At 46.4% G+C, this 15,667-nt stretch overlaps 1 protein-coding gene across 1 annotated transcript; it reads left to right on the top strand.

Moving 5' to 3' along the window:
• Nucleotides 1-8,322: 8,322 nt before the first annotated feature.
• On the top strand, nt 8,323-11,805 carry LOC122379782 (glycine-rich cell wall structural protein 1.8-like). The gene is made up of 4 exons (XM_043362259.1): nt 8,323-8,424; nt 8,905-9,358; nt 10,310-10,540; nt 11,255-11,805. The coding sequence occupies exons 2-3, from the start codon at nt 8,915-8,917 to the stop codon at nt 10,535-10,537; spliced, it is 672 nt and encodes a 223-aa protein (XP_043218194.1). The 5' UTR covers nt 8,323-8,424; nt 8,905-8,914; the 3' UTR covers nt 10,538-10,540; nt 11,255-11,805.
• Nucleotides 11,806-15,667: the final 3,862 nt, after the last annotated feature.

Raw genomic sequence — 15,667 nt, 5'->3', positions numbered from 1 at the left:
CTTCCAAACAATGAAATTCTCCCTTGATATCTCATATAACTCCTCAACATAGTCATTCCAGCCAGGTTTGGAAGATTGAGCACCATTCTCCCTCCTTCCCGCAAGTAGCTCTTGCCCAGCTTTGCTGAGACAATTCACTACTCCTTCATACAACACAAATATGTCCTGTACATGATTTACCTCTTTACAGTTTCCATCTGCACATTTCACAGCCTGTGGGATTTTCACTTTCTTTAAATAATGGTCTGTAGCATTTCTATACCTCGCTATGTCCTGTTTGGTTACTCTATCCCAATCAACATTCTTACTTCCAGCCATCTTACTCTCCGAATGACTAGGCAATTTGGGTATATTCAGATTTACACTAACAGGCATGTGATCGTCTTGAGCAATGCCATATCCTATCTCAATTGATGATATGATCCTGTGCATGTCCGCACTACACACTGCATGGTCTAGCCAGGACACAGTTCCCCAGCTACTTGAGACGAAAGTGAAGCTATCTGAAGGCAATAGCGCTTGACTAGTGTTTATGAGTGAATGCTCCTCACAGAACTCAATCATATACTTTGCAAACATAGCTTGTCCTGTCCGTCCTAAATTTGCATTCCAATCACCTACAAGGATATATGATGTTGAGCTTATCCCTTCTATTATGGAACTTAGCTCTCCTAATTTCTCGATATAGTCTAATTTATTTTCTACACACTGATAAGGCAAATACAAACTAAGAACAAAGAACTGTTTGTCGTCAATGGATACTTTAGCTCCTATGCACCAATCAACCTCAAAATGAACTGGTTCGATACAGCTCTGCAGAGACTGTTTGAATAGAATTGCAACTCCTCCAGGAGCATGCCCAGTACACAGTCTACTCTGTAAGTCAGCAGTAGCTGTTCCGAAACCAACAAAGTCTGGGTGTGCATTATTGAGGCTACACAAATCCTCTTTAAACAACCAAGTTTCTTGTAGACATATCATATCTGACCTTTCAAGCAAATATTCCATATCCTTACGAAGGGAAAGTGCACTCCTGTTCCTTGGAAAACCATGACAATTGTAAAAACTAAGTTGCAGCATAAAAAAACTACTCTAAGAATAAAAAAGTTCTAAAAGTTCTAAAAAAGTTCTAAGTGTTTGAAGACTGTCTACTTTCCTCCCGTGTGAGATGAGTCTCCATCCCCACCCATAAAACTGCCCTTCCACCAGCGTACGTAAGCTCCCTCTGGCCATACTGCATCATCCATGAACACCTTTGGGTTTACACATTCACACATGACATGAAAGGAGTGATAGGTATCATACCTCGTTTTAACTGGGCTAACACTCACTTCCAGATGAAGTCTCTCCTCCAGATACCTTTTAAGCATGTCACTACTAACACTGGTATCAAAACGAGAAGCAAAGACACTGGCATATTTAGCCTTCACCACCTTCTTCACCGTTGTTAGACCAGACTCTTTCACAGAGCCACTTACGTGCCTCTTTCCAGCTGGTCTCAGCTTGCCACCGGATGCATCACTCTTTGCATGTGCCACTCCATTCATGGGCATTGCCCTGAGTTTACCATTTACCTTTTCCATTTTCTTCCACTCATCCACTTTACTCGCATAGCTCTGCTGTTGAGGTCCACTTGTGTTACCCAAACCCAGAGCGGCTGTCACTTTCACAGTTTCTTCACCTGCCTCACTGGCACGCTCGATGGCAACTGGCATCTTCTCAATCAGGTGGCCAGTGACTGCCGTCCCTGCATCACTATAGATGTTTGGAGCAGAAGTAGGTGCTGCCTCAGTCTGGGTTGCGGCCACCACCCCTTGAGCCGTCGCTCCGGTGGGATCTTGCCGACCTCCCACCCTGGAAGTGGTCTGCTCACCCAGCACCGATTGCAGGTCACGGATTGTCTGAGCTTGGGTGTTGAGCCCCTCCTTCAACAGGCCGACTTCTGCCTGTGTCTGCTTAATGGTATGTAGCAGTGACGACACGTCCAAACTATTAAATGTGACTGGTGGAAGCGCCTGCAAGTTATGAGCCACAAACGTAGGCAGGTCTGGGCCTTTCTCATGTACAAACTTGACGATATCGTCCATATTCTGTGTTGCTTTCTTAGGCCCCTTCCTTGTTACCATCCTTGGCATGGTCTTGTCCGGGCACAGCTCATACAGCATTTTCTTTGCTTTTTCTATTTCATCCTCAGCAAAGGAATCCAGACACAGCTGGCAGATGGCCTCAGGGGGCAAGCAATCAGTCTTGTTTACCACAAAACACAGCAACTCGTTAATAACAAGGCCAGATGCCCCAGATGCACCAGTGCTAGGCCCTGCAGAATCGCTTTGCGGCAATTGCGGCATATTCGCCAGGCAGGAAATCAAAGATTCCTCACCTAATTTTCATCAAACGGTTATCACAGGTTATCGTACCGTTTTCAGTACTTGCTTCTCAACTTCAGGTTATTAAAAAACCACAACCATCCGAGTCGAGAAGTTACAAAAGCCAGAATAACCTCTGCGCAGCGTTCACCGGCGTCGCGCCTCTCACTTTTTTTCAGAGAAATCGTCGAATATTTGTTATTATAGCCATTTATCATATGACTGGGAAATCGGTTAATTTGCTTTTCCACAATATTTACGTAATTATATATCAATAAAACAAGGACTTGGGTAACGTGTACTGGATCCTGGTTCAATCGTATGATTTATTTACATGTCAATAATGTTATTATTACCTAAAGCAATAAGTTACTTGTGTGTTTAGTGTTATGGATATCGCTTGAGCTCTCTGCTTTAGTCAGCTTGTTAAACCATGGTGTGTGAGTTTTACAAGCGAGAAAAACATGGCATAATTAACTATTAGGCATCTTATGGGAAGCCCCGTAACGTCCTCTATGAACTTGGACTATTTTGGCAACATGCTGTAGTTTAAACCATCGTGCAATTACTTTTAGGCTTAGGTAGGTAGCTATGTCAGTCACTGTGCTCTCGATTGGTAACCAGCTACTGCTTAGTTATCAAGTCATCAATTAGTTTAAAGGTTCATGTAAACTGTTTAATTGACAATGAATATTAAACGGTGAATCGGATCTTTTTTCGAAAACACAATTGGCTTTGTTGCTTGTTGATGTTTTCTTTTTAGAGAAGCGCACACATGCTTAATAATGTAGATATGGTAACAGAGATATCAGATAGTTAGCTGGTGGAAATCGATATAATATCCCGATGAAAAAAAAAACACAAGTTAGATATTTAAGTAGGCATTAGGCTAGGCAGGTAGGATGGACAGCAGAAACTTGGTAGGAAAGCGTAGGTAGGCCATGATACTAGTGTATAGAGTATCATGGGTTCTGGACAGCTTTCAGGCACTGGCAAGAGTTTCTACAGGGTGTTTCACTAAAAGTGTCAAAAAGTAAATGCATATTAAAGTTATATAAAATATGCAAATTACGTGGTTGCACACGTGGCTTTGTTGCAAATTTTTGGACATTTATGCTTTGTCCATTTAAGATATATTTTACACTCAAACGGAGCGAGGGCAGGAGGCCAAAGTTACTAGTCGTTTTTTTCCTTATGCAGAACAAGAACAGGTTATTTACACCGCAACAGGAGGGGTGAATTACACTTACTTTTGGTGCATCAGAAACATTGAAACCATATGCCGACTTTTCAGGAAACGTTTTATTCTCTCACCTCGCTACGTTCCAGATTATAAAAGGTTCAAAGGGCTTCTTGAGAGGTTTAAAAACGTTCCTTCGATGCCGGTCCCAGTCCAAAAAAGACGGGGTCCCCCACCTCTCGGCGGAAACCGTAGAAAAGTTCAGGGTCTTTTTGAGGGTCTTTAAAGATAACAAGAAGCTAATTTCAACATCAGAAATAGCCAAGGCCTTACAAGTTATCAAAAACAGCCACTATAATGGCTGTAACCACCAGGAACTGGCTGGATTAGAAGTTCCTGCGCCGAAAAATCAGCTGCCTCGCCGCCCGCCTCTGGCCAGCGCGAAGCCCCGATCCGTCACCGCTTTACTTCTGGTTTTGGTCAGTAGCTCTCGCAGAGCTGAGGAAGACTCAAGTCGCATCACTTCGGGAGCTGAAGAGCACCATTCAAATCTTTGCCGACAGTCTGGACGCTGAAGATGAAAACGGGCTGTGAGGCACCTCCGGACACGTGCCGAAATGGTGCATCAAAAGAAGGGGCGGATATGTGGAATAGGTTTGAGTGACGGTGCTATCGTTTTTATATATTCAAATGTCCAACAATTGCGGATGAAATGGTATGCAAATTTCCGTAGAAAACATTGGTATTATGTGCACTATGACTTTTACTTTTTGACACTTTTAGTGAAACACCCTGTAGTAACTCATTTTTTAAGACATACATGTGTCTCATCTCACATGTGTCTCTTCTCACATGTGTCTCATGTCAGACGATTAATAATGTACCTTGTTTATAACTCTATGCCCGATAGCAGACGACTGTCCAGGGCGATGTCCGCCGTATCCCTCCGGCTCCACGTGCCGGACATCGGGCAACAGGGTGACATCAGGCTGACCTCTGAAGAAATTACTAGTAACACCAGGCAGGGGCAGTTGACTTGTATTTATTTCTTTATCTTTTCCTTCAGAAAGGGAACCGAATAACGAAGCTTACTTATTCCGCATGTTTACATTGGGTAAACATCTAATAATAGCTCAAATAACATCTCTGTATATTGTTTATCAGTACCTAATCCATCCATTTGATGCTAATCAGATAATCAGCCTGAAGTCATTCTGGCTAAGAGAGGGATAATGTGCTAAACTGTCAATAAGGTATGAAAACACCAACGGACTCCGGATCTGGGTTGACATTGACAGATCCATCGGGATCCATTTAGAGCACTCATGGTGCAATTGAACACAGTTGGATTCCGTAAGATCCGTTAGTCAATAGACATGGACATGCTCACCAGATGATTTTATATGATACTTCAAGTTTTCAGAAACCCTTATAAGCTGACAGACCTGGGCAACCATATAGAGACTGAATTTGAGGCCAAGACCCGAGCGAGATCCTATCCCCATCCATCCCTATATCCTGTCCATCCCACTCCCAGTTGACCCATATCCTGGACTGCGGGCCGGCGGGGACGTGTGGGCCGTCTCTCCCGGCCGAGTTCCCCCGTCGGGATAGTAACTGGGTGGCAGTATTAATTGGGGTCAGCAGGAGCGAGAGGAACGGTGGAAGAAAGCAGAATGAGTCAGCCGGCGATAAACAGCCAAGATGATATTAAATATGATGAGACATCTCTGAAATCTGCATAAATGAAGATAAGAGGATGCAACAATATATTAAGTCGTTGGACAAAAGCTGAGCTCAGGTCACTCTCAGGTTAGGTCAGGTTTTGCCGGATTCATTAGCGTCCCTTGCACCCGAATATTATCGGGAAGAGATATATCTGTCACGGATGTCACGGAAGAGATAAGCTGTCAAGTGTCACGGGACGGATCACCTGTTCTGATAAACTTATGGGCTTATAAGCACATCTAACATACATATATGCTATGAACGGTGATATGATACTTTCATTGGATTTGTTTTGCTTTTCCAGGTTGTATATAGTTTCTCGTGTGTAAAATCCCATTAATACATACTTTACGGTGCGTTCACTGGAGATTAACCGTGCGTTAATTCGAAGGTAGCCGTGCACCAATTTAAATTGGTGCACGCGCGTGCAGTGATGACTTTCTCGACTGAAATTTTTCGGAAGGGTCATTGACTTTATTCTAAGAATTCCATAAAAGGCCCTTTTAGTGTCATGGACTAAGTTTTATTTTAATTCAAATTCGCACCGTTAAGCATGTATTAATTAGTTTAACACATGGTTTCCGTGCATAAATGGTTTTAACGCACTCGTGGATGGAATGGAGCACTTGTGCGTTAATGCACTCGTTTCACTCGTGCATTAACGCACTCGTGCTCCAACCCATCCACGTCGTGCGTTAAAACCATTTACACACGGGAAACCATGTGTTAATATATATTCACAGTAGCTTGCATTCGCCACGAAACGGACGAGTTCGGATATGCATCCCATGTTTTTTTTTTAAATAGTAACTATAATAGCATTTTGAACCAATTTAATTTTCACCCAACCAAGCGCTTTGTGCTGTCTTGAAATAGCTTCCAAGAAAACATTTAATTTCTTAAGCCGAAAGTCACACGAACCGGTTTGATCTGATGGCACACATGTTTGATTGGTATTTGGTGGGAACTGTAGAAAGTTGTCGTGGAACGCTCCACACCACATATGTAGGAAACTGTAACCGTTTATGTTGAAGTCTGCGCTGAGGCCGATGAACTTCAGCTCGGGGTAGCAAAAGATGTGCTTAGCGAGCGCAGCGAGCGAAGCGAAATCTTTTCAATATAACGGAAAAAAATATCAGTATGAGCGGCCCGGCCCGGCCCGGCCCGGCCTGTACCGCTTTTGAGAGGCTTATATTTCAGCAACCGCTAGACCGATTGGCCTGCGGTCTTTTTTGCTGGGTAGCCCCATCCCTTCTACCCCGTAATTGACTACTTTTGATACATCTCAGTGACCGTCGTGGCACGTGCCACGTGAAAAGTCAAGGGTGTTCAAACTGTTTTGCAAAAGTAGTGATTTTGAGAGGCTCATATCTCGGCAGCCGCTTGGGCGATTGTCGCGGTAATTTGTGTAGGGCAGCTGCATCCCTTCTACCCTACCAAAGGTCGGATACTTTTGATCTATGTGAGTGACTCCCACTGCACGTACAAAATACAAAAAGAAAAGGTGCCAAATTTGTTCCCATTTCAATAACTGTAATTACTGGGGCGATTTCGCTGAAACTTGGCATACAGGTAGGCACCCACCAGGCAATGCATTTCCATGTGTTGCGGTTAGGGTGCTACTGCACGTGCGCACGTGCAGGGGGCGCTTCCAGATCTCAAGAACGGCTGGGCCGATTGCGCTCAAATTTTGTACGCGGTTGGGGACCGGTTAGTAGGGTGCCGTGCAAAAGTCAGGTTTGGACCCCGTTTGCACGTGCGCACGTGCAGAATGCCGCTTCCAGATCTCAGGAACGGCTGGGCCGATTGCGTTCAAATTTGGCACACCGCTAGCGACCGGTTAGAAGGGTGCTTTGCACAAGCCCCCTTGGAAGTACCCTCTCGCCCTTCCGCACGTGCAGGGCTCACTATCTCGCTCGCTCGTACTTCGCCCAAAAGGCGTTTTACTGGTTATAACGAAGCCTTGTTTGTTGAAAATTGTCTGGCCGTTGGCTTCGATCGTATACTCATGGTCGTGAAAAATGCAACCGCTTCATTACAATTGACGAGCTCGTCGCAGGGCATTGGAGTGTGATGGATCGTACAGTCTGTCTTAAAAGTACCGCGCAAAGTGGCGGTGGATCCATCAAGCCTGACCGAGAAAGGGTCTGCTTTAATTTGAAAGTCACCGACCAATTGACCTAGGGAATGGACGAGGATGTCAATTGCTTCGGTGACCCAAATTTGGCAGGCCCTTCCTCAGTCAGGCTCGATGGATCCACCGTCACTTTGCGCGGTACTTTTAAGACAGACTGTACATTAATCTGATAAGCGCGGCTTGTTTCTGTTTTGGCGATTGCTGCTTTTACTTCTCAGACTTTATTTTCTAACTCTCTAAGTAACGTTTAGACGAATGATAGGCAGCGCAGCTGTTACTCTGAAAACGGGATTGGGAATGGCCTTGCTCACGCAAATTTAGGTACTTTTAGCTTTGTTTTATCAGGTTAAACCTATCGGTGTACTGAGAAAAATTGTCGACCTTGGTGTGGGAGGATAAGGTACAGCTGAGCCCATTCTGTTCGGGCGGGAGTTTTCCGGTGGGACAGGTCATCCACCCACTCAAAGGACGCTCCGGAGGGGAGTGGTACACTCTTAAGTCTTCATGGAGGTGAGATGATCATGGAGGTGATCCCCTACCCGTTGTGTCGTAGTGTAACGTCAGACTGGTAAGGAAATTGTGGACAAAGTCGTTTGTTAAGATGTTATATGGGTTCCTATGGGTTCCTCTTTTTTGTTGAGTAGCAAATTATTGTTCATAACACACTCAAGCGCTACCTGACCTTATAAGGAGATGTCAGTACATGCGGTATGTGCCACAGCACTCTCTGATCATTTCCGTTGGGTCTGGTCCTGTGAGGTGCCACCAGCCAGGGCCATTCGGGGGAAAGTAAGGAGAAACTGCGTGCCGGCCGGGGGCGGCTTCTTTTCACTGTGTCCGTTCTGAGGGCGGCCGGCCAGCCAATCGGCGTCGGCGAGCCAGCTCATCAGGCGTCGCCCGCAGCCCAAATTACATCACCGATAGCGGTCCTCGACGGAGGCGAGCTGAAATATCACCGATTCCCGGCCGGCGGGACAGTCGTTCAGAGCGGGGAACCGATCACAGACGCTTCAGTGAGTCCTCCTCCAGCTCCGGTGGTCCTGTGTGGTCCTACCGTGGTCCTACGCAGCTCACAAGTGACTTTCTTCAGAATTTGTCTTGTGTCCTGGGCCCCGTTTCATGAAGCAAGTCCGTAACTTACGCCGGTTTTTAGTCTTGTATTGCAAGTGCATGTGAAGCGATGAAGATAGTTTGAATCGTTGACTTTATTTATCTTGCAAGCAAGAACAGAAGGGAGAAGGGGAAATAAATTTATCGCTTCACATGCGCTTGCAATACAAGCCCAAAAAACCGGCGTAAATACGGACTCACTTTATGAAGCCCCTGGTGTGGTGGTGAATTGTTCCTCACACCGAGTCAAGTACACGACAGCTCATAGATGGCTTGAATGCTGATTTAATTTTTCTTGGGGATTATTTTTAACAGTTCCAAGCCACGGCTTTCATAGCATTGCCTAACACGCTCTGATAAAATTGTTATTTTTCGTCTTTCAGGCCAGCAGCAATGAAGGTGTTCCTCGCCGTGGCCGTGCTGGCCTGCAGTGGCCTTGTGATGGGTGACGGTGGTGGCCACGGCGGCCACGGAGGTGGTCACGGAGGCGGCCACGGGGGTGGTCACGGGGGCGGTCACAGCTCCGGCGGTCACATCTCCGGTGGTCACAGCTCCGGCGGCCACGGCAGCAGCCACGGCAGCAGCCACGGTCCGGCCACCAGCTCCTACTCTTCCATCGGCAGCAGCGGCCACTCTTCCGGCCACTCTTCCGGCCACTCTTCAGGCCACTCTTCGGGCCACTCTTCGGGCCACTCTTCGGGCCACGCCACCCAGGCGGCTGCAGCCACCAGCTACGCGGCCCCGGCTAGCAGCCACCACGCCAGCGGCCAGGCCGGCAGCACTGGCTACTACTACTACTACTACCCGGTGGAGGAGCACAAGGGACAGGTCGAGGGGGTGAGTCCAGGGCACGGCCCAACACGTGACAGGTGCACGTGACCCGGTGGAAGAGCACGAGTCGTGTGCACGTGACTGGAGGGTGGAAGGCACAGCGTGCTCACGGCACGAACACACGTGGGAAATAGGGAAGAGGAGGGAAGCTGGACTAGATCTCATGTTAGCTGTTGCCTGCGTGTACCTGGGAAGTGGGAGCCGCACATTTTGTGAACGGCTTATCCGTTAAAAACGGAACGTCCTAACGTTCTTTTTTACGTTTCTTTTAACGCTGAACCAGCCGAAAAGTTTGTTTAGCGGTGTTTTTAAGTTAAGAACTGTTTAATTATGTGAATTAACATAGACATCTTAATACTCGATCGCTGACTTCACCGAAGATGGATTAGAAATTGTTTTGTCTAAGTTCTTCACCGTGTGGCGAATGTAAAGTTAACTATGCATTTGAGGAACAAGCCAATAGGACTACACTAAAATTTGATACTGAAACGGTCTTCGATAGATATTAGGAATAATATCGATCAGTACTAGTGATCGATTTTTCTTGAAACTACTGATCGACTCTGACCTGAAATTTTGGCCGTCCCAAAATTATATCACAGTTCCTGACCGGGGCCCGTTATCTTGTCGCATTCCCTGATCGGGGCCGTTACCGCCGTGTCAGTTTCCTTGACCTGAAATGAGTCATATTTCCCTGACCGGGGCCGTTAGCGAGTCGCATTCATGGTGACCGGGGACCTCACCGAATCACAGTCCTTGGGTTACCGTGGTAGCACATTCCCTGACCGGGGCCGTTACCAGTCACATTCCCCGACCCGGCCATTACCGGATCAGTTTCCCTGACCGGGGCCGTTACCAAGTCACATTCCCCGACCCGGCCATTACCGGATCAGTTTCCCTGACCGGGGCCGTTACCAAGTCACATTCTCTGACCGACCGTTGTCCTCCGCGCCGCAGGGCTCCGGCGGCCTGGATCTGGCCGGCCCCATTCTGATCGCTGTGCTCGTCGGTATCGGCATCATCCTCCTGGTGGCCGCCGCTGCCGCCATTGCCAACGACGACGACAACAACGCGCGTAAGCTGGCGACGAGCCTGCTGCCGGCGCAGCTGGACCAGCTGCTGCACCATGAGCAGCTCGGACAGGTGGCCGCCATGGCCATGCGCGCCATCAACAAGAGGTGGTAAAAGGTGAGTGTCGCAGGGTGGAGATTGGACGAGTGGGTGTGCTGAATGGGACATGGCCTCAGCGGTCACCTCGTTGAAACGATAGGGTTCAGTTAGACGGCTTCCTGTCTATCCATCTGCCTCTGACCGTCTCTGTCCGTCTTATCTATCCGTCTCTCTCTCTGTCTTTCTGTCAGCCTGTCTGTCCGTCTCTCCGTCTGTCTGTCCGTCCGCCTCTCTCTCTCTCTCTCTCTCTCTCTCTCTCTCTCTCTCTCTCTCTCTCTCTTTCTCTCGCCTCTACCAATTTGCGTACCCCGCGGCCCGGGTGACCCAATACGGCGAGGAGATGGGAGATGGCCGACATTCCGCGAGGTCGGGTGCCCGGGTCGGCCGACCGGTGCCCGTTCGCCCCACTTGGAGCGGCGGCGCGCGGCGGGCGGGCGGCCTCCCCCTGAGGCGATACCGACCCCTGCGGCGTTCCGACGCTCCGCGCCCGCGCCGCCGGCGCGCCTGTAATCAACTGATTACTATGGGCTGATTACGACCAACTGATTACTGTGAACTGGTGACGCGGGCGATTAGGTCATGAACTATGGAATATGGATGCCGGCTGTACAAAAATGAGGAAGAGGAGAAACACGTATGTAGGCCAGGTTTCTAAAAGGTGATTGATGATGACTGTGGAGGTGGTTTCACAACAACACCTACATCGCTAACGTCCTTTTTCCTTACTTTCAGATAGCAGCGAGAATGCGCTTTCTGGGGAAACACAAGACCAGAAGAGCGTCTCAGGTACAATAACCCTCAATGAGCAACAATCAGAAGATGGTGTGATACGCGTTCTCTACTACCTAACCAGGGATGAAATTTGTGTCATGAAGAAGAGTCACATTGTCATTGATGTCACAACTTCTTAGCTGGTATTGATAGTCAATGACATCTGACACAGTGCGATTGCTGTGTTAAAGTCTTAACTTTGTTTGTTTTCTTCGTATTAGTCAATATTCTTCTTTTGCTGTATCAATGTCCTTGTTTTTGTTGTTTGTTTTTATGTTGTTTGTTAATTATTCGTTCGTTGTCAAAGGGCTCCTCGTTGTCTTTTGTCTGTTGCTCGTATTGTTTGTGAATTTGTGTTTGTTTTGTCCCGCTGTCTGTGCCGTCACGCTGTAGGTTATGTGTCGTTATATGTTGTGTCGTATTTGTGAAGGTGGCCCTGTCCCTGGTTTGTCCATGTTAAATGTTTCGTCATCGTCCTTTCTACTTGTGGTCCATTGACGTGCATATTTTGTGTTGTTTTACTTGTTGTTTGTTATTTGTTTTGTGTTACGTGTTTTATGTGTTGAACGTGTTTTATTTGTTGTGTTTGTCCATGTCTTGTTGATGTTTACTAGGTATTTCACGATGATCATTGATCATTTCATGTACAAAGTTTGTTGATGGTTATAGTGCTGTATGGTTGACATGGTGTCCTCCTACGCAATCTTCTGTTAAACGAGTACTGAGTGACCAGCGAAATCACTCCATTACTTATTTTCGTACAGGTCTTACTCATCTTCAACCTTTTTTTAGTCTAACTTGAGAGCTATGCCTCTTCTCATTTGATGATTCGTTGTTATTCTCACCTGCCCATGAAGGAGCTTGTGTTTTACATCCAGTTGTGTAAACACAAAGTTTCCGTGTTGTTATTTGTTACGGACGTTTGATTGTTATGTTTGAAACTGGAAACGTTTTGCTACTGTGGCTGACGCAATACAACTATGAGAAACAAGGAAAATATGAGTGAGGAGTGTTGGTCTGGTTATCACCGTGAACAACGCATGGGCTTGCATTCATAAAGTAATATCCAGGATCGACTCATTTTATGGAACATATATTTAAACACCAGCATGAGCCTTTACCACGTATGGTCTTTTACACATTCTTTCTTATTCGAATTATAAACCACAAGAACCAAAATACAAAATACCCCGGCAACAAGACTGGTATCGTCGACATGATATGAAACGGTTCGCAATGATTAAATAGGACAAAATATTCATTTGAACTAATGATCTGCTCGCAGGACGCTGGACGAGACATATCTGTACCTAACACATTTAAACACATTTCTCTATCCAAAAATGACAAGGTCTGAATAAAATTGCATCGTAAGTGCGATTGAAACAAGACATGTTGACATTTTATTTATTATAGGGCGGACTGACAAAGTAAATGAAACCAGAAATGTAAACAGAAATACCAGGGAACATTCACAGCAAACACTTTGTTGCGAATTTGAAAACTACAAAGCGGTCAAAACTGGAGCTCGTGCATTCTTACCTTGATGAACAGTCACCAGCAGTTGCTACCCATCACCCTCGGACGGCGGGGGAGCAAGCTACCACCGCCCCTGCGAGACTAGCGCCGCCATGCGCCAAGAAGTGGAAACACCACGTGACTGAGGCCACGTGAGGGCAGGGTCACGTGATGGAGGGGCGGAGCATAGTAGCTTTTGCGCCCGACACTAACTGAAATGCGGCGCTGTGATTGGGCGCCTTAGCATGAATGAAGCCCCGGCGCCAGAATCAGCCGTTCGCCTTATATGGAAATTGAGCCTTTGCGTTTCACTGTTCTGTATTGGTTTGAGAGCCACGGCACCATACGAATTGTGAGCCCCTTTGAACGGGTCACCGCCCGAGGCACTGAGGCGACGGCTGTGCCGGGCAAAGTCTAGCCTGGTGGGAGAGGTGGGCCAGGGAAAGTGCGATCGAGCAGCCACTGGGACGTGGATTGGTATTATCCAACCGCGACAAACGATGTCAGTAGCCTCTTCTCGTGTCATAGACAGTGTCTATGACACGAAAAGCTAGACAATGTGGACAGTGCCCAATCAAAAGCTACTGAACGATCCAGTTAAGGAGTTGGCAAGGTAGCCAGACCAAATAAAAAGTTTTTAATTCGATTTTGGTTGACAAATGACATACAAGCCCGCTGTGATGGACCAAAAAAGGAGCTGAACAGTTCATACAACTTCTAAAAAGCTCAACGGTTTAAAAATTCAAAAGTTAAATGTTAAAATTCAGCCTGCATGTAACATTATTAAACTCTGGTCCGGCGCTGGCAGGAAGCTTATATTGCCGCTTGCAATTCCACTACGTTGTAATATAACCAATTGTTCTGTGAGAGCAGCAACTGAAAGCCCGGTTGAGGGGGGAGGGCGGCGCAAAACGGTCCCCTCTCTCCTTTTAAGTCGATATCTCCTAAAGTATAGCAAATGTCGGCACCAAACTTTCAAGACCCCTCCGGGCATCATTTTTACACCTTGTGACCAAATTTTCCAGAGCTCTTATGAAAGGTTAGTCACAAATGACGTCAGAGGGATGCCATGTTTTGTCATTTTCGACCCAATAAAAGATTTAGCGGGGAGAGCTGTTACGCTACAGTTTTGAAGATAACGAAAAATATTCAAGATCAAAAAGATGTAAAATAAACAGCGCTACCGAACTGCTAACTCTTATCTCTAAACAAAAATTGATTTTGACCATCAAAACTATAGAAGTATAACACCCCGAAAATACCAACAACTTTCAAAATTAAAACTGAAATATATGTTATAGAACTATCTGCTCTAGATATGCCAAACTTAAACTCGATAGCTCCATTTTTAGCAAAGTTATGGCAAGAAAGCTACTCAAAATTTATTACGTAAAATTTTCAAATTCAATTTTTAGCCGTCACAGAACACACAAAGCAAGCCAAAGACTATTGGATTTCCTGTGATGAGTTGCATCGAATAGATACCCCTTTTATGCAAAACATCAACTTTGAAATTTGACCTTCTTTGACCTGACCTTGACCTGACCTCCACTCACACCGTCTACGGCCGTCTAGCTCACACCATTGAATTTTAAATGTAAAATTGGCCATAAAACATGTATCACACGACCCTAGCATAGTTGGGTTCATATTGTGACCCTAAGTGACCTGACCTCTGTGAACTGACCTGGCATCAATGACATCTTTAGGCAGCATATGTATTAGACAACCAACGCTCCATCGATGTTTTTTCGATTGCATGCGTTTTATTTGATGTGTTAACTGACTGTAACGCATTCCTTAGACTAAATCGGTGAAAACAATGCGACCTTTGACCTGACTTGTGACGTCATGGGTTGCACCTAGGTCAACGAAACCCGGTAACATGGTAGTTCCCTGGTGGGGCTATCGAACGCTCTTTGAATGTTTAAAATCGGTCGGTAACTTTCCGAGATCTCAGGTGGAGGGCGAAACGGCTGCACCACCCGATCAGGTGGTAGGGTCCGCCAATAGCCCAAGGGGGCGCGGAATATTTATTCACTCATACAGTGTCATTTATTTTGAGAGCACCTTTCTCACGCCATGACAAGGCCCTCTCGTAATAGAACGAAATGAGGAGAGTGTTTTCACGCCTCCTTTTGCACGGCTCTAAGTGTCATTGAGCTATCAACTGTCAGCGGTTTTCGGACAATGAAGTTCTTAGTTCTTACTGAATCCAATTTTATTTCAGACGATTGTCACTGTGCTAGTTTTCACTGTGCTGCGTAACGGGGGACACCGTGCCCCCTCTGATTTTGGCGTTTCTTCATTAGCCCTATGAGCGTTGCATGGAAATAATAGGGCCAAAAGTCGGCAGTGCCCCCCCCCCCCCCTTAATTGAAGGTGTTCCGCCGCTACTGCATCCCGTCAACGTGGGTTTATCATAAGGATGCTAAGATTTAATTTCCGATCCGAAGCTGTAACGATGGAAAGCAAATTTGCATTTTACATGTGAAACAAGCTGACACAACTAAATATTTCCTCTCTCGCTCCCTCTCACTGATTTACCAATTGCCCTCTTTCTCATTTTACCCTCTCTGGTTTTCCTTTTCAGTTCTCTCTCTCTCTCTCTCTCTCTCTCTCTCTCTCTCTCTCTCTCTCTCTCTCTCTCTCTCTCTCTCTCTCTCTCTCTCTCTCTCTCTCTCTCTGTCTCTCTCTCTCTCTCTTTCTTTCTCTCTCTCTCTCTCTCTCTGTCTCTCTCTCTCTCTGTCTCTCTCTCTCTCTGTCTCTCTCTCTCTCTCTCTCTCTCTCTCTCTCTGTCTCTCTCTCTCTCTCTCTCTCTCTCTCTCTCTCTCTCTCTCCCTCTCTCTCTTTCCC

The sequence above is a fragment of the Amphibalanus amphitrite genome, unplaced genomic scaffold (assembly GCF_019059575.1).
Source record: "Amphibalanus amphitrite isolate SeventyFive unplaced genomic scaffold, NRLGWU_Aamphi_draft 000084F_arrow, whole genome shotgun sequence".
Classification (NCBI taxonomy): Eukaryota; Metazoa; Arthropoda; class Thecostraca; order Balanomorpha; family Balanidae; genus Amphibalanus; species Amphibalanus amphitrite.
This window is presented reverse-complemented; position numbering and strand designations above follow the sequence as displayed.

What these genes read in the sequence shown, in the direction of transcription:
- LOC122379782 (XM_043362259.1), top strand. Translation starts at nt 8,915, where the DNA reads ATGAAGGTGTTCCTCGCCGTGGCCGTGCTGGCCTGCAGTGGCCTTGTG. An exon ending in ACAAGGGACAGGTCGAGGGG is followed by an intron (nt 9,359 to 10,309) that starts GTGAGTCCAGGG and finishes TCCGCGCCGCAG; the next exon opens with GGCTCCGGCGGCCTGGATCT.